Below are 25,214 nucleotides of genomic sequence, written 5' to 3'. Positions count from 1 at the left end.
ACTGGCAATGTAAGTATTATGAAACAGGCGCTGCGAGAAGTCCTCACCTAGCGCTCCTCCTAATTCAACCCACCCACATAGTCCCGGGTTGCGGCTGACAGTCTCCCAATCTGTTTGTCTCTTGCCAAGCTTGACGGCTGGGCCTTCAGTCGGTCGTGGTGTCCATCCATCGACAGCTTTATTATCTTTTGCGACAAACGTGGGAGATGGTCCAGGAAACGCTACGCCGCGAACCGAAGGCAGCACAGCAATGATAGTGAAAATAAACTGGTACATGATGTACACTCCTTGACCACGCAGATAGTCGAGCCAAAGAATGGCACGGTATAAGAAGTTCGAATGGTGAGGGGTATAGCGAACGTAGACGCTCTCGACAAGATCTCAGGCCCACCGGCGCGACTGCGATCTTAATATCTCCTCGCGCGGCTGAGCATCCGGTCCATAACTCCACAGTACCACAGCTCCCAGGCCCTACAAGCTCCGAAGGCGCCACACGATATGCGCCCACGCTGCACAGACCCAATGGTTTGTCTCTGGCGGCGGCCCGAATGAATTCAGTCTGCAGAACAAATCACAAAATCTCGTGTTCTTGCCGAGGCTGAGCACCACGCTTTTCGCTGGCCAATCATTTTCCAGTGAAGGAGAAAGCGCTAGCTGCTTTAGGTTTCAGCTTCGATGCATATGGAAATACTTAGCGGGAGATTTGCCTAGTCCTCTGGGGGTCCAAAATAGTATACGAAGAATTGTGGGCAGTTCTTCACCGGTTTATCGAGAAGAGTTAGTGTGTAAAATTGTACGAGTTGGCTGCCGGTATCATCAGAAGGAACCTATTGCGGAGAGGCTTTATATCTTCAATATCCATTGTGGTAGTGTGGGCGTGCGCTGTCAAGGGAGCGGAGGCACTTTCTGCTGTAAACCAAATAAGTGTACAAGTATGAGCTCCTTCTCTCGCCTTTGCCCAGCAGCTCTGAGAGTCCATCGGAGATCATTTCCCCGGTTCCCGAGCATCATGTGACCACCCCTCACCTGTGGAACTCCCCACGTACTCCACCACGAAATAAGAGCTTCGCCCGTAGAACGACTGGGACTCCGATTACTTTTGGTCGTCGTCCTGATACGGAGTCAAACCCATGGATTTGATTCGGCCACCCATGGTTGGCCTAGTGTGCCAAGCCCAACACCTCAACCTGACTCCTCTTCCTACCTTTTATCACAACATCCGTTATTCTACCCACCCTACAAATATGTTCTATTAAATCGGCATGGTTGTAAGAGCTGCTCAATGGCCTTCCCGCCTACTGGGGATGCTCAATCGATTTCTACGCTCTTCATCAAACCTAGGCGCGTTCGCTCTTCCTCCGGAAATCATCCTAATAATTACCGCATACCTTGAAACTTCTAGCGTCATATCAATAGCTTTAACCTGCCGGACTTTATACACTATCTGCTTCCCCCTAGAGCTGCGTCTCAGCTCCGAGGAAAAGGAAGAGGTATTGCTGTTGCTCGAGCGCGACATAGCCCATCTGTACTTCTGCCATCATTGCATTAAGCTCCATCGATGGAGTGCACGCTGGGGCAAATCGAGCGTTTCGAGATACCGCGAGGTGTTGCCATGCAAGCAACAGCTTGAGGAAGGTCTCTTTAGCGTTCCACTTACCTGCAACATTTCATACCACCACGCGCGCTTGATCATGAATCGACATCTGTACGGACCCGCGCATGGCCTGCCAGTTCAAAGACTCGAGAGAAAGGCCCCGAGGCGCATTTCTTTGTACAGCGTGACGGTTTCGGAGACCCAGAATGTACGCATCGTTGACGACAGGCTCCTGGTACTTGCCACGACGACCATGTATCATTCCGGAGATGACATGAGGTCGCTCAGGAATGGTGTTGATAGCCTAGGCCATGATATATGCAAACACCTCACTATGGCGAAAGGACTCTCGGACTGGACTTCAACGCAGCTCCCCGAGCTTACTCTAGGGAGAAATACATCTTGCCACTTCGTCCCTTGCCATCTATCGTTCGGATCCTGCTCTAGATGCCTCTCGGACTATGACATCGAAATTCAATCAGCCGATGGAAGGAGAGGATTAGTCATAAAAGTACTGGCGTATCGCCAGCTTGGAAATTGCAGATCGCCATTTGACTGGAGCTGGCGCGCTATGACTGAACTGCGAGCGGAAGGTATGCCGCGGATAGCTCGTTCGCAAGAGTATGGATTAGGGGTCGTCAGAGATAGGTGGAAGAAAGCTGACGGTAGGGTTGGCCGGAGACAAGGGGCATGGGTTGAGATCCCTACACTGGTGCGATGCCTTGACTAACGATCCATTCTTCAGCTGTGAGCACGCAAGTTCCCTGACCGTCTAAGCAACTGACCGAATGCGATGTGACAAGTATCAAGCATAAATTCCGAAGGTCTCGTGGCCTGCGGCACAAACGTCTCCAAACATACATCAAGTATATACAGGGCCAGACCCCGCTGTAAAAGACATTTATCCACAGATTCTGTTCCCAACTCATCGATTGAGAAGAGCGTTAGCCACTGTCCAAGATGGGCAAACGTGCCAAGTTGAGAAGGAGGGTTGAGACCTTGACCAATGAGAACATAATATTGTCAAATCAACTCGAAGCGTCTGAAGACCTCTTCAATACTCTCCATCAAGATCATGAAGTCTTGCTTGATCGTCTCGCATCTAAAACCAACGGGCTGTACACCAAGATACAGAACAACCTGACTCCTAACTCGCCTGATCAGACCTCTGGGATCAGGGCATCGAGTGCCCCCAGGGTGCCTGTTAAGATAAGCAAGCGCAACAAATTGAAGAGGAGGGCAGAGTCCTTGACTGAGAAAAAGGTCACGTTGTCCAAACAATTGGAGGATTCTCAAGACCGCTACGACCCTCTCCAGGCAAACCATATAGCATCGCTTGGCTTTGAGCACTTAATCGACAAGGCTGTTGCTTTTGGTATTCCCAAGAATATGGCATACGCCTATCTCCGCCGCACAGACAACGATGTCGACGCCGCCGTAAACCTGTATCATGATCCGTACGATTATCTCGACACTGGAAATGTACCCATGGAATGGAAACCACGCCTCCTCCAGCACACGTCAGACGATCGACATAAAGCGTTGGACTTGTGGTTGGACATTAGAGAACACATCGTACATCTGAATGCGATGAACCGCGGTGATGATGAAGTATGGAGCATGTTGCTGGAAGCCGATTTCGACTTCGATAGAGTACTAAAGACGTTGGGCGATGAGATGCAGACTAGCGAGCATAGACGGCAGCCGAGTGAGGAGACAGACGAGAGTGAGTTTATGATGGACAGTGACGACGACGGATATTTGCCCGAAATCGACTAGTCGTCATTGTGTTTGCGGATATGAAGCAAACCATGGACATCGCGTATGATAGAATCCTTAATTCTGGGACCGTAGGATCAATCGAACCTTTTAGGGATTTATCTCTTCAAGTTGCTGGTACTTGAATGTCGCACCCAGGGGTAACACAGGGTATCTGAATCTTGCGGCAACGCACAGTTTCCATAAGAGCACTGTGAAATTCCAATTATATGTCTAGGTATATAAGGTGTCTCGGTCGTAAATTGCTTCGAGTGTATATAGAGAAGCAACATACCTGTGTCCGAGAGTCTAGATTTGTAGAGATACAGAGGTTCAACAGAGCGTATTCGTTGTGACGTGTAAGCAGTTATTGCTGAACTCGAAGTGAAATGCATGGGAATCATGCCTGCCTGCAAACCACGCAGCGATGCCATCCGTTTTAACAACATCACGAATTGCTAAAGCTGTCATTTCTATAAACACAATGGTCCTCCCTTCCCCGTACTAGCTCCAGCGCTCTTCGAGAAAATGGTGAAGATGAAGTCAAGGCCCCCAGTGGATCATAGCCATTACACGGGGCGATGTCCTCTGCAGGATGGATATCTTAGTCCGTCAAGCTATAATACGCACACTATTTATCTGCATGTTGACATCTTCATTATACGCTCTGTTCAAAGAGCGCTCAAACACGCCTGGTCGATCTGCGTTCACGAGGTCGATGATCGCGCGACCATTGGAAATGTGGAGCTCACTGCGCGTTATCTTTTTAAGGACGCGTCGGTTCACACACAAGTCTAGGTAGCCAGGCGATGAGAAGGTGCCGTTCTTCGACATGTACCAGTCACCTGGTGCGGCTGTTCATCGCGGCATGTGCGTCCGAGGCCAGGGATATACTATGCAGACCCCGTATCCTTACATGTTGGGAATAATTCGCGACATCCATGGTGTTGTGCGTGAGTGATCGATTCGCGCATGTGACGTTCTCCGTACCTAAGTAGGGCTGGACGTGGAAAGGCGTCAGGCTAGCGTGTGGGGAAAGAACGGCCCCTGAGTGCAACCTACCACACGTCTGCTCTTTCACGTCGCGTCTTCAACCTGGAGCGATGTCAAAATCCTCTATGAAGCATAACAGTTACAGTGAGTAATGACTTTAACGTGGTGCTCGCTCGATCACCAGTAGTACCTTAGCTGATGCGCGGGTAATGCAGCAGCTAAACGCCCCGCTTATCGTACGTCATAGGGACGCACAAACTCTTTTTACTGCTCAACAACGCGATGCGATACGAACGAAGGAGAAGGTTGAGCTTTCCTATGATTTTAGAGGAGCATTATGTGATAGCATGAGCTATATACTACAGAGTGTTGGAATTTTTCATTCGTATGTCATTACGAGCCGTTATTCTACGGCCTGCTGGCGCAATGGTAGCGCGTGGCCCTCCTAAGGCCAAGGTTGTGTGTTCGAGTCGCACGTAGGTCGTTTGTGTTAAACGATTTGAATTGCAGGTTTGATTCCTGCACCAATTCTTTTTGCAAATTTTGGCAATGTTAGTTAGATATCAATGCACTGCTTCATCTATTGTTCGATAGCATGTTTTTGGCTCGTGCACATCGTTCGCGTGAAGGAAGAGTTGCAGTTCCTTGTGTATTCCATATTCGCCTTTTCATTCATGCCGATACCTATCATACAAGTGAAGCTAGCCGGATCGAAAATACGCGCTACATAGGAAATGAGAAAATTGTTCAACCAAATTGCCAATATCCGATAAAAAGTCCAAAGAAATGGTCAACGCCTGAACCACCAACACATGGTGCGATTCGTCAATCATCAACCCATTAGATCCTGCGTTACAACAGCTTATGCGCCCTGTCTGGCCTTCTCTGCGCAGATCAGAGCGATGATGCGCGACAATTCGGCGCTCTGCGCGAATTGCTCTTGCTTGGTCTGCTCGTCCACGTCCTCGCTGGCGGCAATGTCGTTGCTGACCGTTAGCATCCTGTTCTGGAGCTTCAAGAGTTTGGAGAGCGTGTTGTCGAGGAAAGGCGCGGAGAAGGTGATGTTAGTGGGCGACTGGCCGTTGTTGGGCACGCGGATGTCGAGCTTGCGCGGGGGCTTCTTCTGCTTCGGTGACTGGACAGCGGGAGGAGGTGATTGTGTGTTGGGCCTTGTCGCATGTTAATGTGGGAACATTCTGTTGTCATAGGTCAATCATACTTCTCGCGCTCGATAAACGTCATGTTCTCGGCCATCTCAGCGACACGGTTCGCAATGCGCGATGCCATGATAGTGTATGGTGAAGCGTGCTGCTGAGCGCCATTTACGGCGCCGTTGGTCGCATTCTGCGACTTCTTTCCGACCGTGCTTGCGGGCTTTCGCGCGGCGGTGGCCTTGTTCGGAGTGCGTCTCACGGGCGCTGAGGCAACAGAGGCAGGCATGGTAGCGGATTGTTGTGAATATAAAACTTTGATCTGCGTCACATTATTAGAATTGTGTTCATGGTTAATTTCGATCGATTAGTGCAGAGCACGCGAGGTTGTGGACGTTGGTTGTGGACGTTGCGCGCGCCTCGTAGGATGTGATGAATGCGGTCTGAGATGTACTTACGATAGCCTTCTTCGTATGGTAAGTCGGAACCAGAGTTTGGACGTTGACTAGAATTCAGGGTGCAGTGGTAATGCGTCGGGATGATATAGAAGGGGCTTGAGGAAGGAGGCTTGAAAGGAGGAGGAGTTCTTCCTACTGGTGCTACTTGAAAGTTGGTCGGCCGCGCCACAACGACGTCATCCGAACCGCCTGCCCGCTTGCAAGCGGCGTAATGATCGGCATGCCCCAGCCGCCCTTCGACGTCAACGGCCTGGCAGCTAGACGTATCCTCTATCCGTCGACTTCGCGGAGCAAGGACACTAACAAGCGATGCTCCGGCCTTCCAAAGCGGACAATAACAATTTATGATGAATTCCCCAGCGATGCGAAAGAAGAAGGATGACTTCGGCGCAGGACTCAAGGTGTCCAAACAGAACATTGCACCGGAGGATCATCCTGCGGGCCCTCCCAAGTATGGCGAGTTGAACCAAGCTGAGCGTGCCTTTACGCTGGCTTCGACATTCCTCTCGGGCGTACTTGCGTAAGTGATGTCGGTTTACAGAGAAGCACAGCGTTAATGTGTCTACAGCATCAGCGCGTCGCAAGTGCTGGGAGCGCCACTGAAGCTCATCGACCCCGTCTTTTACGAGGGTTACATGGCGTACACGAAAGAATGCTTCGCCATCCTCATTACTTGCCTAACGCAGTGGTGGGCACCGACGGTCGTCCGAGTCAGCGGCGATTCAAGCATGCTTGGTCAATTGATCAAGACCAAAGACGGAAGTCTCAAGTGCAACTTTTCGGAGCGTCTGGTGTTGATGGCGAATCACCAGCTCTATACAGATTGGCTGTACCTTTGGTGGATTGCCTACACCAACGGTCTGCATGGCTTCGTCTACATCATCCTAAAGGAGTCGTTGAAGAACATCCCGATCATAGGATGGTCTGCGCAAATGTACAACTTCATCTTCCTTGCGCGAAACTGGGAAGAGGATCAACGGCGCTTCAAGAAGGCATTATCACGACTCAACAACCCTAAAGACCCCATGTGGCTGATCATTTTCCCGGAAGGAACGAATCTTTCAGCGTCAACACGCGAAAAGAGCAAGAAATGGGCAGCAAAGAATGGACTTGAAGACATGAAGCATCAACTCCTCCCGCGAAGCACAGGCTTGAAATTCTGTCTGAACGAGCTCAAAGACACCACCGAATGGTTGTACGACTGCACGATTGCATACGAGGGCGTTCCTCCCGGCCAGTTTGGACAAGACATCTTCACGCTACGATCTTCTTTCTTCGAAGGGCGGCCTCCCAAGTCAGTCAACATGCACTGGCGCCGCTTCCATATTTCCACAATACCGATCCAAAATACCAAAGCGTTCGAAGTTTGGCTGCGTAACCGTTGGCGGGAGAAGGATTACATGCTAGAGTACTTCAGCCGTCATACCCGTTTCCCAGCTGAGGAGTTTTGGAAAGATCATCTCGATATGGGCGATCGCAGCTCGCAGGGCGATAACAAGAGCATCCGCACCATTCCTCGCCCTGCGGTCCAGATAGAAACTCAAGTCAAGTCAGCCCATTGGAACGATTTCGTCAAAATCTTTGCGCCCATTACAGGTGTTATGACGGCAATGTCTGTAGCATATGGGGCAACACCAGGCGATCTCATACCGGGCGGAAACCAGTACTTTGAGCAGATGATGAAGGCGATTCTTAGTGGGGGCGAACTGAAGGGCCTCCCAAGCCCTGACGAGCTGGAGAAAATGATAGAAGGAGCTGCGAAGCTGGGTGCGAACCAAGCCGCTGGTCCCGGGAACAAGGGCCGTGTGCAGCATCTCACCCAGGAAAACCTCGCCAAGCTGGTCAAAGAGACAGCGATCAAGGAAGGAGTGGTACTGCCGGGTGGGAGAAGGGCCAGCACAGCTTTACCTCAGGCTCCGACAAGGACTTTAGCCACATCCACAGTGCAAAAAGCGAAGAGTGCAGTGGGACCTAGTGCTGCTCGAAAATCTGCTGCTGCGACGTCTAGAGGGCCAGCAGCAGCACGACAACCAGCGGTCGCGGCAAAATCGAAACAGCCCGCGAAGCCACAAGAAATGCGGGAAGTCACGCTTGCCTCTGGAGTTACGATCAAGATTCCCAAGCCCGAAGTAGAGAAGGCTAAAGACACCGGAACTCTCACAACTGCGAATGGGCTCAAGATCAAATTCGGCAAGAAGGAAATCGAAGCAGCGCAACAAAAGAAGGGCGCCACATTCATGACTTCTTCTGGTGTTCCTATCAAGATCACGTCAAGTGGTGCTCTTAATGTAGGACAGAAGCCACAAACGAACAGCGCCACATCGTCTGGCCCTGCCAAACCAAAGTATGTGTTCAAACCAAGCACCGATCAGCCGGCCAATACACCTAAACCGAAAGCTGGCGGGGCTGCGGCTGCACCCAAGAAGCCTGCAGCCACAAATGGTGCTGTTAAGAAACCTACTGCTTCCCCAGCAAAGAAGCCAGCAGCTAAGCCAACAACTACGCCGGCGAAACCGATCAAGAAGACGACTACGTGAGCCAATATCGCGTGGCACTATCATCTCTTACCTTTCGTCACGAAATCAAGAGACGCGTGGCATGTCGTGGTGCGGGCTAGCCCAAGACTCCGTGGCGCGTTAAAAACCCTTAATTGATCAACTGCAAATGGGGGACTGGTCTCTTTATCTTTCATAATCGGCTTTCATGACGTTAAATACCCACATGTAACATAACCTCCTCGCTGTTATAGATACCATTCAAGGTTTCTGGTCTTCACGATGCGAAACCACATCTACGCAGTTGCGACGCTCTCCACGGTTGTCCAGGCTATCATACTAGAGCCAACATGGATCATGAGTGACATGGGAAACACCACCACAGCACCAAGACTTAGCCATCCCATGGCACACAAACCTCTCACGAATGACTACGTCCACGTCACACCCAGTAACAGGAGCCAGGCATTTATTGCAGAGGTCCCCGAAGCTGTCTGGCCTTACCTCCCGTACCCTGGTTTCTGGACATGTCCTCGCAATACCGCGCTCCCGCCCAACACAGAAGACTGTTTGCAAGTCATCCAGGATACTTTTCGAAACTTCGGCAACATGACGGTCGACATGCCTGCAGACCGCTGCATACAAGCCTCCTACCGCTCATGTCTCATGTACACCTGTTCCTCGTCTTGTGAGGGAATTCAGTGGAACATGGCAGAGTGGTATCAGCTGGCTATGCATGTGCAAAAAAGTTGCGTATGGGGAAGGGGTGGAGGCGGGTATGTGCAGAGCCAGCCGGGTGGGAAGGATGGGAAATTTGCATACAGGACGGGATTGACTCATGTTGATCAGGTCGATGGGTTGATGACGCCTGCTATTGTGTGTTGATGGAATCTTTGCTACGACCAAACCTAGTCTCGTTATATACACATATCTCGTCTCTTTGCGAACAATGCGCCTGTATCAATGTGCTGGGATCGAACATATGCAAATGCCATCCCAGAATCCCATGTTCTCCTAGACGGAAAATCAAAATGCCGCCCCCACAGAAAGTGACGCCACACGCTCATCGATCGCCCTAGACCCGCACCCCAGTTCACGCTACTTCGATGCGTGCCACAAGCGACGTCATACCCCATCTCCGCTTCCAGCCCAGCGCCACTCATCCCTCGCAGAAAGCAAGATCGCAATGGAGCGCTAGCACAACGTCACTCCAGCCGAATTGCGTCTGAGCTTCTCCATCAGTTCTGGAAGCATTGAAACTCCCCACCATATTGCAATTCACGTTTACTTTACGACTGTGCAGGAGATTGAAACGGAACCAGCACAATGACGTCCTTCATCCAGAACATGCTGTGGAACAGCGTGTCGGGCTTCATAGAGGAAGGGAAGCGCACCGTAGGCGGCTACGCAGGCGATGCGCTGATAAAAGCGGGTGATATGGTCGAAGGCGGTGGACGCAGCGTGGGAACTGGTATGCTTCTATTCCCCTTGTTCCTCCTACTTCTCCTCCTATGTGGGAAGAATTGGTGACTGACCTTGTGAAACTGTACAGGCATCGAGAAGAAAGCCACCGGCCTCGGCACCTCCATCGGCGGGCAGACTAAAGGGCCGTCCGCCAAAGCACTACCATCTTCTGCGCGCCGTCCCGCAGCGCACCGCTCGAACTCTCTGCCTGCGAGCACGAAGCCAGGAGGATCTGGAGTCCCGCTGGGCGCGAAGAAGACCCCTAACACCGGCGCAGCGAAGAAGCAGGTCAGCAACAGCACCAAGAACGCCGTCAGCGGCATCACGAAGACCGGAAGCGGTGTAACAGGCGGCGTACAGCGGGGCGTTAACGGCCTCTCCAAGCCCGTCGGCGGCGTCGTAGGCAACGTCTCAGGCGGAGTCAAGAACGCAGTCGGCCCCTACGGCAAGACCGCCTCCAATACAGCAAACTCCTCCGTCAAGCGCAACAAACCCCTTCCCAAACCGTATGGGCAGAGTGGACCCGATCTGCCTAAGCCGTACGGCAACAATAATGCTTTCATGAACTCAACTTCGGAGAAGAAAACGGCTGTGAGGCCGGGACAGAGCAAGCCGTTTACGGCACCGAAGGAGGATAACGCGAAGAAGCCGTATCCGGGGACGAATACGCTGCCTGGGCAGGGGAATAAGACGCCGGTTAGGAAGTATAAGCCTGCGCAGCGGTACGAGCCGCCTACTAAGGCGGGGGAGGCTACGCACTTGTCTTTTTGAGGAGAGTGCGGACTGCGACTTACGACGATGACGGTGTAGGCTGATTATATGTTTTGGTTACTGCTGTGTCTGATGCTAGTCAGGGCCTTGCGGCGTGACATTGCATATTTCTCGCGGTCTCAACATATGTGGTCTGGACGAATTATGGCGTTTAGGGTGTTGGAATAATGTGGACTGGATGTACGATATTAGCTGGGCTCACTGTGGTTGGTTGGCAACGACAGCTACTGTGGAGCTTCTTGGGCATGGCACTTCCCTTATTCACGTGAAAACTCGCTCACGAAACGAAGGGCAGTCAAAATATACGAAATTTGATTCTTGTTGTAGAAGGAAACGAAGAACGATGCTACACGTGCTTCGTAAATGCTTGATTTGCGTTGGGTCTCATGGCTCTATCCTTGCACAACTATGCACATATACTAGTAAGCACAAACAACTGCACGAGCGATGCTCTAATTACAATTCACTCACACTGAAAGCAGATACTAACGACGGCGTTCGCCCCCCGCCGCGCAAGAGTGTCAACAAATCTATCGTCCACTAACATTCATCACGCACTCATAACAACTCAAGTGCTATTCCTCCCACGCGTACACGCCTACCCTACTCAACAACACTCTTCTTCCCCACCGTCCTACTCATTCGGGCATGTTCCGGACATCCCAACACCTATCCCCATGAGCTCACCAACCGCCGTGATCAACGTGCATGAAAGGTTACGTTACCCCGCATATCGTCCCGCCCACTTACCGAAGGGAGCAACCCGCCACGCCGATCACCCCAACCCATCACCACTCGGCTCGCGTTTAAGACGCCGATTTCAGGTCCGAGGCGTGGTTCAAGCTTTTGGGCGCACGCGCGGAGCAAGCGGATCGAGCTTAAGAATGCTTAAATCCTGAATGGTGCCCGTGTGCGTGCTTAGCATCCTGTATTGACTGTTTCCCCGCGTGGTCCTTTTCGCGATGCGGCTGTTCCCGAACTCGAAGAAAGACGCTGCTGCTGAGGCGCCCGTGCAAGACTCCATCGCCCCAGCTCCACTTGGAGAAAAACCCACCGGAATAGACAGGCTGGAAAGAGATGCAGAAGCCGGGGCGCCTCCGCAGACGCAGATGGCAATTGATCCCGAGGTGGAGAAGAGAGTGAGAAGGAAGTTGGACTGGCACCTCCTTCCTCTCGTCTCGGGACTGTATCTGCTTGCGTTTCTGGATCGGAGCAACATCGGGTGAGTGTTTTAGCACCACGGACAGTCTGGGTGAATAACGAGGGCATGCAGAGGTCACTAACGCATGGCAGAAACGCACGCATCGCAGGCATGGCCGATGACCTTGACCTCGACGGCGGAAAATACGACTGGCTCCTCACCATCTTCTACATTTCGTACATCGTCTTCGAGTTCCAGGCCATCATGTGGAAGGTCGTCCCGCCGCATCAGTGGGCGGCGTTCGTGGTGTTCGCCTGGGGCTTAGTCTCGAGCGTGCAGGCAGCGATTCACACGTGGGAAGCGGAAATGGCCTTGCGATTCCTAATGGGATGGGCAGAAGCGGGATACGGTCCTGGAATTCCCTATCTACTGAGTTTCTTTTACCTCAGGCATGAGCTGGGACTGCGGGCGGGGTTGTTCCTCAGTGCGGCGCCGCTGGCGAATACGTTTGCGGGGGCGCTGGCGTATGGGATTACGAGTGGGAGTCCGGGGATTGCAAAGTGGAGGGTGCTTTTTTTGGTGGAGGGGCTGCCGACGATTGTGATGGCTGGGGTGGCGTGGTTCTTTTTGCCTGATAGTCCGGAGAAGGCCAAGTTTCTGAACGAGGAGGAAAAGATGGTGGTGAAGGCACGGGGGGTGAGGCAAGCGGGTGCGGCGACTAGGGTTGGGGGCGTGAATTGGAAAGAGTTCTGGGCTGGGCTTGCGGATCCGAAAGGGTGGATTCTAGGGGTGAGTTATCGTCTTTTGCGTGCGTAGGGATGAGTTGTCATCCTCCGTGTAGGGATGAGTCTAAGTGACTGACGCTCCGCCAGTTGATGTACTTCTCCTGCAACGTCTCGTTCTCGTCGCTTCCCGTGTTCCTACCGACAATCCTGAAGGAGATGGGCTTTTCGGCGATCAACGCGCAGGGACTTACGGCACCGCCTTTCTTCCTCTCGTTTCTCATCACTATCATCACGCCGTACATCGCAGACCGCACGCAGCAACGCGGCATCATGCTCGTCATCCTCACCATCATTGGCGGAACGGGGTATGTCATCCTGGCCGCCGCCAAAAGTGTAGGGGCGCGATACTTTGGCGTCTTCATGGCTGCAGCGGGCATCTTCCCCGCGATTGCCAATATCTTGCCGTGGGTGTTGAACAACCAGGGCTCCGACACACGCCGCGGCGCTGGAATCGTACTGCTCAACGTCATCGGACAGTGCGGGCCGTTGCTCGGGACGAGGATGTATCCCACCAACGAAGGGCCGTTCTACGTCAAAGGGCAGTCCGTCTGCGCTGCGTTCATGTTCTTCACGACGTTCCTCGTGGTCATCTTGAGAACGCTGCTCGTGTGGGAGAACAAGAAGCTGGATAAGCAGTATGGGACTCTGGCACAGCAGAAGCAGGCGGCGCAGGAGGCGGCGCAGGCTGCGGGCGGGGAGACGAAGAACGAGGTTGCTGTTGAGAATTACGGGCCGTTGTTTAGATATGTCCTGTAGATTATAGGGCCATGATGCAGCGGCCGGGCTAGTTCATGCTAGATAAGGCAGTCGAGCACGCGACTATCGAGTCCGTTCCACAACGCGCACTTCCATTATCAATGCTACTAAAAAGACTTCGAATAAAAGGCAATTAAGCTCTCAATTAAAAGTATGTCTGTCGCTCGCACATAAAATTATCAATTGTCATCCGTCCGAAAGAGGAACGGCAACCGAGGACGGGGACAAGGGCGGGCTGAGGGCGCACTGACCGCGAACTCTAACGTCATCGTCTGCAAGTCGGCTATCGCCTCCACTCAATCCTCTGCTATCCACTATTCTTCCAGGTTATTCATTCGTTCTCCAGCACCGCTGCGCTGCGTCGTTCGTCCGCCATTGAGCAGCCTCACTTTATCATGGCTTCCAATGCCGCAAATCAAGGGCAGACGTCCCAAGGCTCTGCTCCGCGCCCCGAATTGGCACCCTCCAACGGCAACGCGCAACAGAACGAGCCTGGTGCAGCTGCGGCTCCCGCAAAGAAACGCAAGCATCGCGGAGGCAAGAAGCGGCGCAATCGCCGCCAATCGTTCGCTAACACGCTCGAATCGGGCGACATGACCGACGATGCGCGCCCGAGCCTCGCAGACGTCGCCGGGCATTCGTCGCGCGGTAGTTCCAGCTTCTACCGCCTCCGTCCGAACCAGAATCGCAGCAATGACAGCCTGGAGAGCGATGTCTTGCTCGACCACCGCGAGCAGCCAGCTTCGATTTCGACGCGCCGCCCGAGCGTGCAGATGTCGCAGCTGCTCTCGCCGCCCCAGCGCCGCTCCACCCAGCCGAATCCCAATCGCTCCGGCCTCGCGCACCAGCAGTATGCCTCGGATAGCGACCCCGACGACAACGACGCTGATGACCGCACGCCTCTTATGAGCCAATCTGCGCGGGATCTGAGGTCAAGCGGATATGGAGGAGCCGGGACCGCTCTTCGACACCGGAGAGAGAGCAGGTCCTCAGGACACTCGAACAGCAGAATTGGTGCGCAATTTGCGCTGCAGCATCACTCGCAGACGAATCTTGCAGACTATGATGTGAACAATCCGCCATCCGTGCCTGCGAGCCCGGTCCTGGGACCCGAACTCAACAGCTATGGCGATGTGATGCTGCCAACAGATATGACGCGCAGTCAGGAGAGGTCAGGGAGCAGGGGAAGCAGGGGCAGGTCTCGGGACGTCTTGATTGACATCGATGAAGAATCTACACCACAACAAAATTGGGAATCCGAGCCACCGTCCCCCCCTGAGCCCAAGGAATTGAGCCGTCGCATGACGCTCTCGGCCGCTGAGGATGTCTGCTTCCCGCTGGAGGACATGTCCGAGATTGGCCAGGAGGACTACATGCGCCACCGAGAAGAAGGAGGTGACACGCGTCAACGCCGCCGACGCCGTCGATGGCCAGACTTGAGCGTCCTCGAAGATTGGTCGCACGAGGAGAAGGAACAGCGTACTATTGAGGGTATGCGTGCCCGCAAGGTCGCCGAACCCTTGATGGTAGATGGACGCCTGCGCCCGCAGAAACGTACATGGCATAAAGACACAGAAGATGCGCCATACCGCTTCACTTACTTCAACGAGGAATTCGAGAACACGATTCACAGTCAGAGTATTGGCGAGCTCTGTCAACCAGGACAGACTTTTCGACAGCTATTCATCCCGGATCCACCTATTCTGGAAGATAGCACCGACGACGAGACCGATGACGATGAGGGCATGACGACTATGACACGAGAAAGCACCGTGGACAGACAGGCTAGCATGAACGGGATCAATCGTGCTGCTGCGCGGACTCCAACTACATTGGCCCCAAAGCAGACATCTTCGGGAGAGCAGACACGGTCTAGTACACCTGGGCGTTCTACCACCCCGAAGCCGCCTCGAGAGGAGAAGCCGCCGCGGTACGGTCCGCGTCCTGCTTTCTGGCTCGATGTACTCTCACCCACCGATGCGGAAATGAAGGTCATTTCCAAAGCCTTCGGCATCCACCCTTTGACTGCCGAAGATATCTTGATGCAGGAACAGCGCGAAAAGGTCGAGCTGTTCAAGCATTATTACTTCATCAACTACCGCACTTTTGAGCAGGATGAGAATAGCGAAGACTACCTAGAACCCGTCAACCTATATGTTGTCGTCTTTAAAGAGGGCGTTATCAGCTTCCATTTCTCGATGACCCCTCATCCAGCTAATGTCCGACGCCGCATCCGCCAGCTTAAGGACTACCTCATCCTCAGCCCAGATTGGATCTCATATGCTCTCATCGACGATGTCACCGACGCTTACGCTCCGCTTATTGAGCGGATCGAAGAAGAGGTCGACGATATCGACGAAGCCATTCTCCGCTCCTACTCGCAAGAAGACGCGAAGACCGCCAACAGCAAGAAAGACCCTTTCAACATCCTCAACGACAAGGACTCCGACGATGGCGAAGAAAACGGCGGCGGCGGCCGAGACATGCTCCGCCGCGTCGGCACCGCACGAAAACGCGTCATGACGCTGTATCGCCTGTTAAGTACCAAGGCAGATGTCATCAAGGGCTTCGCGAAAAGATGCACGGAGCAGTGGGACGTTGCGCCAAGGGGCGAGGTCGGGCTCTACCTGGGTGATATCCAAGACCATATTGTCACCATGACGGCTAACCTGACGCATTACGAGAAGTAAGTCCCGTCCTTCTCCTTCCCCTTGCCCACCATACTTTCATCAAAGAAGTAGCATATATGCTAACGTAACGCAACTACAGCCTCCTCTCCCGCTCCCACAGCAACTACCTCGCGCACATCAACATCCGCATGAACGAGCGCCAGGAACAGACCTCGGACATCCTCGGCAAACTCACCGTCTTGGGTACTATTGTCCTGCCCATGAATGTTGTTACGGGTATTTGGGGTATGAATTGTCTGGTTCCGGGGCAGGATGTGGAAAATTTGAATTGGTTCTTTGCGATTACGGGGGGACTGATAGCCTTCGGGTTGATTTGCTACTGGGTGGCGAAGAAGGTTTTTGGGATTGTGTAAGACAGGGTTGGGGGGAGATGGGGTTGGTTCCGAGCATTAGAATGCAAAGTGGGATTTCTAGAGTTGGTGGCGTGGAAGAAAATAGTGGGGGATATGATGTGGCTTGCGATGAATGGTTGTAGGATTGATGGGGATGTATTTGGTATATATACATGTAGTGCATCGCTATTGGGAATATATGACGCTTCGACGTAATCATTGTTCATTCTGCCTGTCGTATCGTTTCTCTGAGGTGTGAGGTGATGGTATCTGGGGAAGTAGAAATCTTATAGTTTTGAAGAGAGAAGGATTACTGTCTGGGTGAGTTGTTGGATGGGTGGTTTGATGAGGGGACGGTGCGGTATGGGGTCATTGTGAAGATTGGATGATGTTGGTTAGCAAAGGTTACAGGTGAATAGCGAGAGGAGCGAGCTCGTTGGTCGAGACTATGGGTAGCGAGTAATTATATGACGTTTAACTGGTATTTGAGCCTGTGGCTAGTGAGACACCTTGTAATTTATGACATCTTCGGTCAAGTCACAGTGCTCAGGGTACACCGTTTTTCGAAGCTTCGGATCTCCCGAGGTCGATTATCTAGCACGTGACGAATCCTGAGTTAAGCGCCATTGTTCAGCGGCGGGCCGTGCGTATGCTTGCTTTGCCCCGCAATCCGCCTTCAGCTCCCCTAACTGCAGCTTCAGCCTTGCCATATGTTCTTGTCCAGGCAGCACAGCACAGGATGGTGGCACTTGCGACGATCGACCTCTGCACACGAGATAAGACTGAGCTTTGCCGCATGTGCGCTGGTCTTCCTCACACTCACTTGCAACAAAAGATCGTATATTGTTACTAAGATAGAGATGCCTCCCCACTCTTAGCGATGTGACTCCGGCCATATCTTCAGAAAACCGAGCCTAACCCATCTTCTCTTCGTCTTTTAGTCAACTAAGCAGCTTCATGGCATCACGCTCCCCCAGCCATCATGTTACAATCAACTAGGTCGCCTATCTTGCTGAACTTCCCTCAAATCGCATCGCATCACCGAGCGTTCTTGGGATTCTCTATCCGGTCATATAACAAGGGTATTCGATACTCATCAATAGTGATCTTCAGCTCTCGCTCCTCTTTGACCTTACGGAGTATTGATCGCGCCCGTCAGCTAAGCCACTTCATAGCGGCTATGTCGATGTACTCGCCACACCCACTAAGAGCCTCGTCAGACGACATTCGGCTTGTCACACTCCTGCCGGGCGTCATGGCTGATCCTATCCAATGTCAATTGAAAGTGGCCACTCTCCAAACTAAGTATGAAGCCCTATCATATGTCTGGGGATCTGAATCCGATGCTCGGCCAATATCAGTCAACGATCATGAGCTGCATGTCACTTTCAATCTGGAATCGGCACTGCGCCGTCTACGAATGAAGAAGCAACAGCGGGTTCTGTGGGTAGATGCGTTATGCATAAATCAAGAAGATATCCCGGAGAAGGAGTCGCAGATACCTCGCATGCGGAAAATATACGAATGTGCAGAAACGGTCATCGTCTGGTTAGGTCCTTCGACGCCCGAAATGAGGGCGGCTTATGAATCGATGAAGAGCAGGCCAGACTTGCTCAAGCCTGAGAATATCATGAAAAAGGAAAGCCGGGAGATCATGAAAGAATTTGGCAAGGGCTTCTTTGAACCTGTCTGGTGGACGAGGCTTTGGGTGATCCAAGAGGTATTGGTGGCACGAAAGCTGGTTGTCATTCGCGGACAGATATCGTTTTCCTGGAACTTCCTTGAAATGACGTTGGGTAAGAACGTTACTGGGAAGGTGAATCCGTTTGCGGCTTCCATGAAACCACAAATCATTCATCACCCAATGCATTACTTCTGCTTCTACCGAGCGAGGCTGGCCCGCGGTGAGACCATACATCTCCTAGGTCTGATCAAAGTTTTTTATAGGCATGAGTCGAAGCTTCCCAAGGACCGTGTCTATGGACTCTTGAACATCGCTGCAGATGGTGATGATATCGACCTCTATCCGGATTATTCAAGCTCCGACAGCGATGTTTTCAAGCGTGTCGCCAAACACAGTATACTCAAGTACAAGAATCTGGATTTCATCTTTCTGGGTCGAGGCCCCGGACGATTGGCTGACCTTCCTACATGGACTCCGGATCTCACCATACCTTGGGAAAGAACCCCTTATTCGCTCCTACCGTCGAAGGAACCTGTGATCTTCGCCGCCGCAGCAAAAACAGTCGCTTCACCCGTGTTTTCCGAAGATCTGGCTAGAATGACTGTCACTGGAGTTTGCGAAGATGTGATATCGAAGGTCAGTGTACGCCCATAGCAAAATTAAACCTGACGCAGTCAGCATCCTAACTGTACGCTTTCACTAGGTGTGCATCACAAATGAAGAGAAAGAAGCAGTCGATATGGCACTGGGAGGCGAAAAGCACCCACTTGCAAAGGTGCCATACCCTAGAAGCCAAGATTATGTTCCGGCCCACGAATCACATAGGCTACATATCATAACGTATTCGTTCAGGCAAGGAGCCGAGTTACTGCTACCGGGTAAAATCGAAACCGGCGGCCGAGAAACCTACTCCTCAGCGTGTAACCGGACTCTGATCAGCGATACTGGGCATAGCGGTTTCCGTCTGCAGCAAGGAGAGGGCCATTTCTATCAAGGAGAAGGGGAGACTGAAGGACCACCAAGGAAATACCAATACAACAGATCTCAAGATGACAAGAAATTCATGGTCTCGAGAAAAGGCTACATTGGCATGGTGCCAGCCGAGGCGCAGCCAGGAGATATGATATGTGTTCTGCACGGGTGTTCTCTACCTGTGATACTGCGGGAAGTAGGCGATCATTGTAATTTCATTGGAGAATGGTAAAATTACCTCGGATCTCCTGCTGGTTTTAGGAATTGTAAGGCTCACTAAGAATAGTTACATCCATGGCATTATGGATGGACAAGTCATTGAGGACGTAGAGAATGGTAAAACGGATATACGTAAGTTTGACATCATTTAGTCAGTGGCCTTAGGTACGAAATAGATGCGAAGACTGCCGGGAGCTTGAGAGCTGGGATGCTCCGCTACATATGCTACAGTATCACTGGATGTCTCTATTACTGAAAGCATCTTTTTGGAATAGTCACAGGACTCAACGCCTTACATATGATGGTGATTGCTTAGTTTAAGTAGTTAAGAGGATGAATTGATGTGCTGCTCGCTTTGCAGGCTTCAAAATGTCGTGGAACCTCGTTCGGCGCTTCTGCGGGGGCCAGGCAGAATTTTGAGCTAAGCTGCGTTCAGCCTTGTGATGCGCCTGTACGTGGCAGTGTCGACCGGTGAAGCTGCGGCAACTGCTATTGGGTGCCTGCGATCAAGCCAAGGATGCAAGTGTCGCAACTCCAGAGCTGTGGCCTCTTAGTAGTCGACTGCTAATTCACGATAGCATAACTACTTCGTTAAAGAGATACTCCAGATGACTCTCTCACCCCCTCTCTAGCGACTTCCAAGTACAATTGCTTCACGTGTGACTAGCTAGCCTAGTCGCCACTTGAAGCCTTCCCCAATGGAGGCTTTGGCCGCGGTCGGCCTCGCTTCAAACGTCCTTCAATTCGTCCAGTTTGGCTGTGAATTGTTCTCTTTGAGTGTTGAGATCAAAAAGAGCGCCGACGGGTATTCCAATAGCCACGGAGACCTCGATATCATAGCGACCGCTCTCCAAGAGCATAGCAAAGCTCTATCGTCAAATTGCACATCACCGAACATACAACAGCTTTCCATGCAAGCGCAAGCGGTTGCTGAAGACCTGCTAATAACGGTAAACAAAGTTCGCGCGAAAGGCAGAAAAAGCGGATCGAGGAAGCATGCTAAATGGAATTCATTTAGACAAGCTCTTGAAGTGCGAATCAGCAGAGATGATGTTGATGATCTCAGAGTTCGCATGGAAGCCTTGCGAAGTCAGATGCAGTTTGGGATCGTTATGGACATGAGGTGAGCTCGCAGTCTCGCTATCTTCATCATTCGCGATGCGCAAATCCACAATACTGATGTAAATAAGGGATGCTTCGAATTCTATCATACGCACGCTGGCGGATCTGTCCACCGATACTGATGTCATGAAGAAGAACCTATCTCAACAATTGAAGGAAAGCTCGAAGACATTGGGAACATTTTGTGACCGTGTCGAAAAGGCTGAATCATCGATAATGTTAGGTATACACTCCAAGAGCTTGACGGATTTTCCCAGAATAGCAGAGAGAGTTAAGCCAGCCTCGATCTTAGAAAGCCTGGCATTCCCGACCATGGCGACCCGACACAGTGCAATAAAAGAAGCTCATGCACGAACGTACGAGTGGATATTCAGGACTGAGTCTTTACCAGCAGAAGACCCCCGTTCGCATATCAAATACTCTTCCTGGTTGTCGCACGGAACCGGTGTGTACTGGGTTACTGGAAAGCCAGGTAGGTTCTGATGATAAGCCTTGTGAAGTGGATATTAAATGACCCTTTAGGGTCCGGAAAGTCGACGCTTATGAAGTTCCTAGAGGATCACAGTACTACGTCACATCTGCTCGACAGCTGGGCAAAACCTCATAGTCTCGTGAAAGCAAGCTTCTACTTTTGGGCCGCGGGTGCTCTCATGCAGAAGTCATTACAAGGCCTCCTACAGTCCCTTCTTCACACAGTCCTGGAAGGCTGTCCGAAGCTTTTCAAAATTATTTGCCCGAAGAGGTGGGGCTCTACCTTAGGCTTACCTGACGCTGAATGGACGCTGTCAGAGCTGAAGGAGACCTTTGAGAGACTGAAAACACACAATACGCTCTCGACGAGGTTCTATTTCCACCTCGATGGTCTTGACGAATATGAAGGCGATCACTACGAGGTGGTAGAGATTATTAAAGGCCTTGCTCTATCACCTGCTTTCAAGATATGCGTTTCAAGCAGACCGTGGAACGTATTTCGAGAGACCCTGACGAGCAATTGGTCTCTTAACCTACATACACTCACCCGTGGCGATATTGAGCTATTCGCGCGTGAATCCATCTTGGTCCATCAAGACAGATTTTCGGGTGAATTTCAGAAACAGTCCTACAATGACATCATTGAGGAGATCGGAGCTCGAGCCGAAGGTGTGTTTCTTTGGGTTCGTCTTGTAGTACAGTCATTAAGAGTCGGAATCTATAATGCAGACTCCACTGATCTTCTGAAAAAGCGACTAGAAGAAATACCGACGGATCTTGAGGACTTTTTTGAGCATATTCTGCGGTCTGTACATCGGGTGTACAGCGAGCGAATGGCGTGAACGTTTCTAACGGCAATCGCCTCTCCCGAGCCTCTTAAGCTCATCCACTACTCTTTGCTGGACGAAGAGGACCCTTATCTGGGCTGGTCATATACGTTGAAGTCACTGGACCGAAGCGAGATTGCTAACAGAATTTCTGCAACACGGTGGCGACTGAACGGTCGTTATAAAGGTCTACTAGAACCATCAGCGGAGCAAGACTCTGCTACAGTTGATTTTCTTCACCGCACACTGAGAGACTATCTATCAACGCCGAAGATGCAAGAATTCCTAAAGTCGCGAGCAAGTCCAGATTTCGACCCTTTCGACGCTGCGGTAGGTGCTTCGATGGGCGAAATCAAACTATCGAACCCGCATCCTGCTCTGCACTCCTTCAAGGAAACGACGAGGATCCTTAGATTGATCAAACCGGAAGCGATCGAATTGATCTTGGAGTTCAAATTCCTAGATCACATGGAGCTCATCTTCCAACATCTCGATCCAGCAGATTCAATGTTCATACTGAAGGCCGCTGTTCAGTCGCAGGAAAGAGATTACGTGCATCATCGAATCCACTCTTCGCAGCTCCCTCTGAATCTTGACTGGACACTGCTCCATCAGTCCTGTCGCCCAAAGCTCCCACAACCCTTCTGGAACATCTTCCGGTTCCAAGTGGAGATAAACTGCACAGATGTGGCACTTTGCGAGACGAAAAGTGCGTCCGGGATCAACTTGGCGTTTGTCGGAGCCTTGCTGGCGAGGGGAGCCAATCCGAACGCTGCAGTGGACAACTCCGGAATCTTCTCACAGTATCTGGGAATTCTAGACGATGCTACCAGGTCTTGCGAGTCATTCTCCGAGGGATGGAACATTATCAAACTCATGGTGCGATATGGTGCGGCGATAAACGAGTTTCTCCCAGAATGGTCGTATCTAGCATCTGCAAAGTATCTGAGTTTCGAATCGCAAGAGCAACTGCTGCAAGGCTTTCTCTTCCTTATGGAACATGGTCTTGATGCAAAGTCCGATATCTGGGTCCATCTATTGTACGGATTGCGCGACATAAAACTACATTCAGGCCTACAGGCAAAGTTACGGGACCTGATATCGTCTTTTTTTCGCCATGGCGCCGTATTCTCAGGAACGTCGTCGGCAAGCCCAGTCCAACTGCTCGTCAAAGAGGTCGCAAAGTGGGCTCGAGAAGTCGTCAGGGACATAACGTGGGATAGCCCTCGTGTTTATGGTCTCGAAATCGATGACTTATTCGCACTCTTCCTCCAACATGGGTTTGATCCAAACCACAAATTCGACAAATCGACCGTTTGGGAAGAATTACTTTTAGCAATAAGTCTCAGCCCCAACAGCCAGCACCATGTGAAGCTGATGTTGCTATTCGTGCGCTATCGCGCCAATCCGTACAGCAAGGACTTACATCGAATTCTTGGATGGGACCCGCGCTACGAACGTCGTATAGTCGGACCTCTAGCTACAGAGCTGGAATCCGCTGTGCATCGAGAAATCGATGATCTCGCACATCGCGATCAATTGTCTCCCCATGAAACCCTAGGTCTCCCGCGACATAATCAGCAATTTAGACGCTACCGCACGCGAGCTGCGCTCAACAGCCGATCGAAACGATCTGCTGAAGAAATGCCGAACGATCCGGACAGAGAGGCTGAGAGGGATTTGAAGAAAAGAAGATAACTTATCAAGAGGACATAGATGCTGGCCGACACCTAGAAAGCATGCTTCCAGTTGTGTAAGTTACTGATACGCGACGCTCATTCGCTAAGACGATAGATCTTAGTTACTTAACTATTATTATGCTAAGATTTATGCTGTTCACATTCGTCTTGAGTCTATTTGGTATAAACACTACATGTCCACTTAGAAAATAGACATATCTAGGTTTATTTTATAGTTATAATTCCTTAATAAAGTTAGTTATACTTATTGCAGGACTACTAGTTACTCGAGCGAGAAGAGTACTATAGTGCTTTACATAACGTCGAATAAGGCCTACAATAAGGCGAAGCACTAATCTATATGCTAAAGGAGATACTTTTCGAGCAGCCTACCCTGCTACATATGACAGGAGAGTGGTTCCTCATACGGTACTATGTACAGCACTCCTTGTTACATGAAGAGGTGGAATTTACTGCTGAATGTAGTAGCATCCCGATAGTGGACAATTTCGAGTAGTTGCAGCATAGTTGTGAGATTTTATCGCTGCTCTAATGTGCTGATATGCTATGCGTGAGCTATACACGGAACCCCCTAACGCCAATTACGTTCAAGGCCCGAAATGAACAAAGGGTGCCCACTTCATGATCTCACTGGTACCTGTATTCATGTTTCGCTTCTCGTCTTGGAGCCAAACCGCCGCATCGTGAAGTGAGCGAGCTACGGAACGACTATCCATCAAGCCTTTGGTCGGCAAGTTTCTATAGAAAGCTCTCGCAAGTTGCGCGGCCGCACGGTCATCAACAGGCCATAGCGATCCGATGACATTAGGAAAGCCGGTAAGCTGAAACATGCTAGCAAGATGAAAGTTCTCGTCACCCCGTGAGCCAACTCTTATCTCCGCCGTGGAACAAGCAGAAAGGTAAGCTATACGAGCTTGATATGTTCAAGTAGCGAAGCCCTTGACTACGAGCCTTTCTTCAAGATCGGGTAGTATAGGTTCCAGCTGGATCAAGACTTTCACAGGCCTTGCCTCAAAAGCAAGAGACAATAGAACTCAGGCTCGACATCCGTTATTTCCTTCAACCGCACATATTCCCCAATCTTCAATTTTTCGCCGCCAATACTCGCTTCGCCTGACTCGGAACACACAGGTATAAAGTCTACGGTCGATCCTTTCTTTACGGGTATGCTTGAGCGCTCTTTGAAATGGAGAGCCGTAATGCGGGTTTCGTTCGCCGGAGTCTGTATCATTCGCACTAAATTAGCCTGAGAACTAGATCTTGAAAGATAAAAGGGCAATACTTCATACTCCATCGTTGAATAGGACAAGTACTTTGCTGAATTTATCCACCAGAGCTTCTGCCTCTTCACAGAAAGAGTAGTTCTCGTTTGGTAGTGGTTTGAACTGGGCGTTTGTGAGCCACTTCGCGCCGTTGACCAGCTCTTCCAACGCTTCCGAGGGCAACTCTTTTCGCTCGAGCTGGCCGCTCATTGCGTATCGGTTCGGAGAGGCGACAGATTGTTGGCGGTGATCTCCAGCTGATGCCTTGCCAGATGGTGGGAAACGAGCGACAATGTATCCGTAGGCGAGTTGGATACGCGAACACAATGATGGTCTGTGCACAACACTAGTCTTCTTCATGGCTGGCATGCGCAACCTCGAGAAGATCAAACCAGCACATATTCAGTCTTGAATTCTCCTGATGTATTTAGGGCTCCTACTAATAATACTGTACGAACTGTGACGCGAAATCTACTCCGCTCATGGACAAACTAGCTTCCAGTGCGTTTACTACATCCCATGGCCTGCCTTACCTAGGTACCTTATCGGTATAGGACGCAGATCCAAAC

At 51.3% G+C, this 25,214-nt stretch overlaps 8 protein-coding genes and 1 non-coding gene across 9 annotated transcripts; 8 read left to right on the top strand and 1 right to left on the bottom strand.

Annotated features, from left to right (window-relative positions):
* Nucleotides 1-2,554: 2,554 nt before the first annotated feature.
* Nucleotides 2,555-3,373, top strand: N0V89_011264 (uncharacterized protein; the record flags this gene model as incomplete). The annotated part of the gene is made up of 1 exon (XM_056219996.1): nt 2,555-3,373. The coding sequence occupies one exon, from the start codon at nt 2,555-2,557 to the stop codon at nt 3,371-3,373; it is 819 nt and encodes a 272-aa protein (XP_056067123.1).
* Nucleotides 3,374-4,757: 1,384 nt separating this feature from the next.
* N0V89_011263 lies at nt 4,758-4,829 on the top strand. Its single transcript has one exon. It is a non-coding gene; the product is annotated as a tRNA-Arg (tRNA).
* A 378-nt stretch (nt 4,830-5,207) lies between these two features.
* Nucleotides 5,208-5,785, bottom strand: N0V89_011262 (uncharacterized protein; the record flags this gene model as incomplete). Its single annotated transcript, XM_056219995.1, has 2 exons — nt 5,208-5,514; nt 5,565-5,785. The coding sequence occupies 2 exons, from the start codon at nt 5,783-5,785 to the stop codon at nt 5,208-5,210; spliced, it is 528 nt and encodes a 175-aa protein (XP_056067122.1).
* Nucleotides 5,786-6,316: 531 nt separating this feature from the next.
* Nucleotides 6,317-8,491, top strand: N0V89_011261 (uncharacterized protein; the record flags this gene model as incomplete). The annotated part of the gene is made up of 2 exons (XM_056219994.1): nt 6,317-6,474; nt 6,523-8,491. 2 exons carry the CDS (start codon nt 6,317-6,319, stop codon nt 8,489-8,491), a joined length of 2,127 nt encoding a protein of 708 aa, XP_056067121.1.
* Nucleotides 8,492-9,775: 1,284 nt separating this feature from the next.
* On the top strand, nt 9,776-10,684 carry N0V89_011260 (uncharacterized protein; the record flags this gene model as incomplete). Its single annotated transcript, XM_056219993.1, has 2 exons — nt 9,776-9,920; nt 10,002-10,684. The coding sequence occupies 2 exons, from the start codon at nt 9,776-9,778 to the stop codon at nt 10,682-10,684; spliced, it is 828 nt and encodes a 275-aa protein (XP_056067120.1).
* Nucleotides 10,685-11,646: 962 nt separating this feature from the next.
* Nucleotides 11,647-13,366, top strand: N0V89_011259 (uncharacterized protein; the record flags this gene model as incomplete). Its single annotated transcript, XM_056219992.1, has 3 exons — nt 11,647-11,906; nt 11,978-12,614; nt 12,698-13,366. 3 exons carry the CDS (start codon nt 11,647-11,649, stop codon nt 13,364-13,366), a joined length of 1,566 nt encoding a protein of 521 aa, XP_056067119.1.
* A 153-nt stretch (nt 13,367-13,519) lies between these two features.
* On the top strand, nt 13,520-16,056 carry MNR2 (CorA metal ion transporter; the record flags this gene model as incomplete). The annotated part of the gene is made up of 2 exons (XM_056219991.1): nt 13,520-13,525; nt 13,693-16,056. 2 exons carry the CDS (start codon nt 13,520-13,522, stop codon nt 16,054-16,056), a joined length of 2,370 nt encoding a protein of 789 aa, XP_056067118.1.
* A 1,512-nt stretch (nt 16,057-17,568) lies between these two features.
* On the top strand, nt 17,569-18,726 carry N0V89_011257 (uncharacterized protein; the record flags this gene model as incomplete). Its single annotated transcript, XM_056219990.1, has 2 exons — nt 17,569-17,576; nt 17,598-18,726. 2 exons carry the CDS (start codon nt 17,569-17,571, stop codon nt 18,724-18,726), a joined length of 1,137 nt encoding a protein of 378 aa, XP_056067117.1.
* A 3,230-nt stretch (nt 18,727-21,956) lies between these two features.
* N0V89_011256 (uncharacterized protein) lies at nt 21,957-23,381 on the top strand (the record flags this gene model as incomplete). The annotated part of the gene is made up of 1 exon (XM_056219989.1): nt 21,957-23,381. One exon carries the CDS (start codon nt 21,957-21,959, stop codon nt 23,379-23,381), a length of 1,425 nt encoding a protein of 474 aa, XP_056067116.1.
* Between the last annotated feature and the right edge of the window lie 1,833 nt (nt 23,382-25,214).

Source organism: Didymosphaeria variabile (assembly GCF_027946475.1).
Source record: "Didymosphaeria variabile strain IMI 356815 chromosome Unknown scaffold_8, whole genome shotgun sequence".
NCBI lineage: Eukaryota > Fungi > Ascomycota > Dothideomycetes > Pleosporales > Didymosphaeriaceae > Didymosphaeria > Didymosphaeria variabile.
This window is presented reverse-complemented; position numbering and strand designations above follow the sequence as displayed.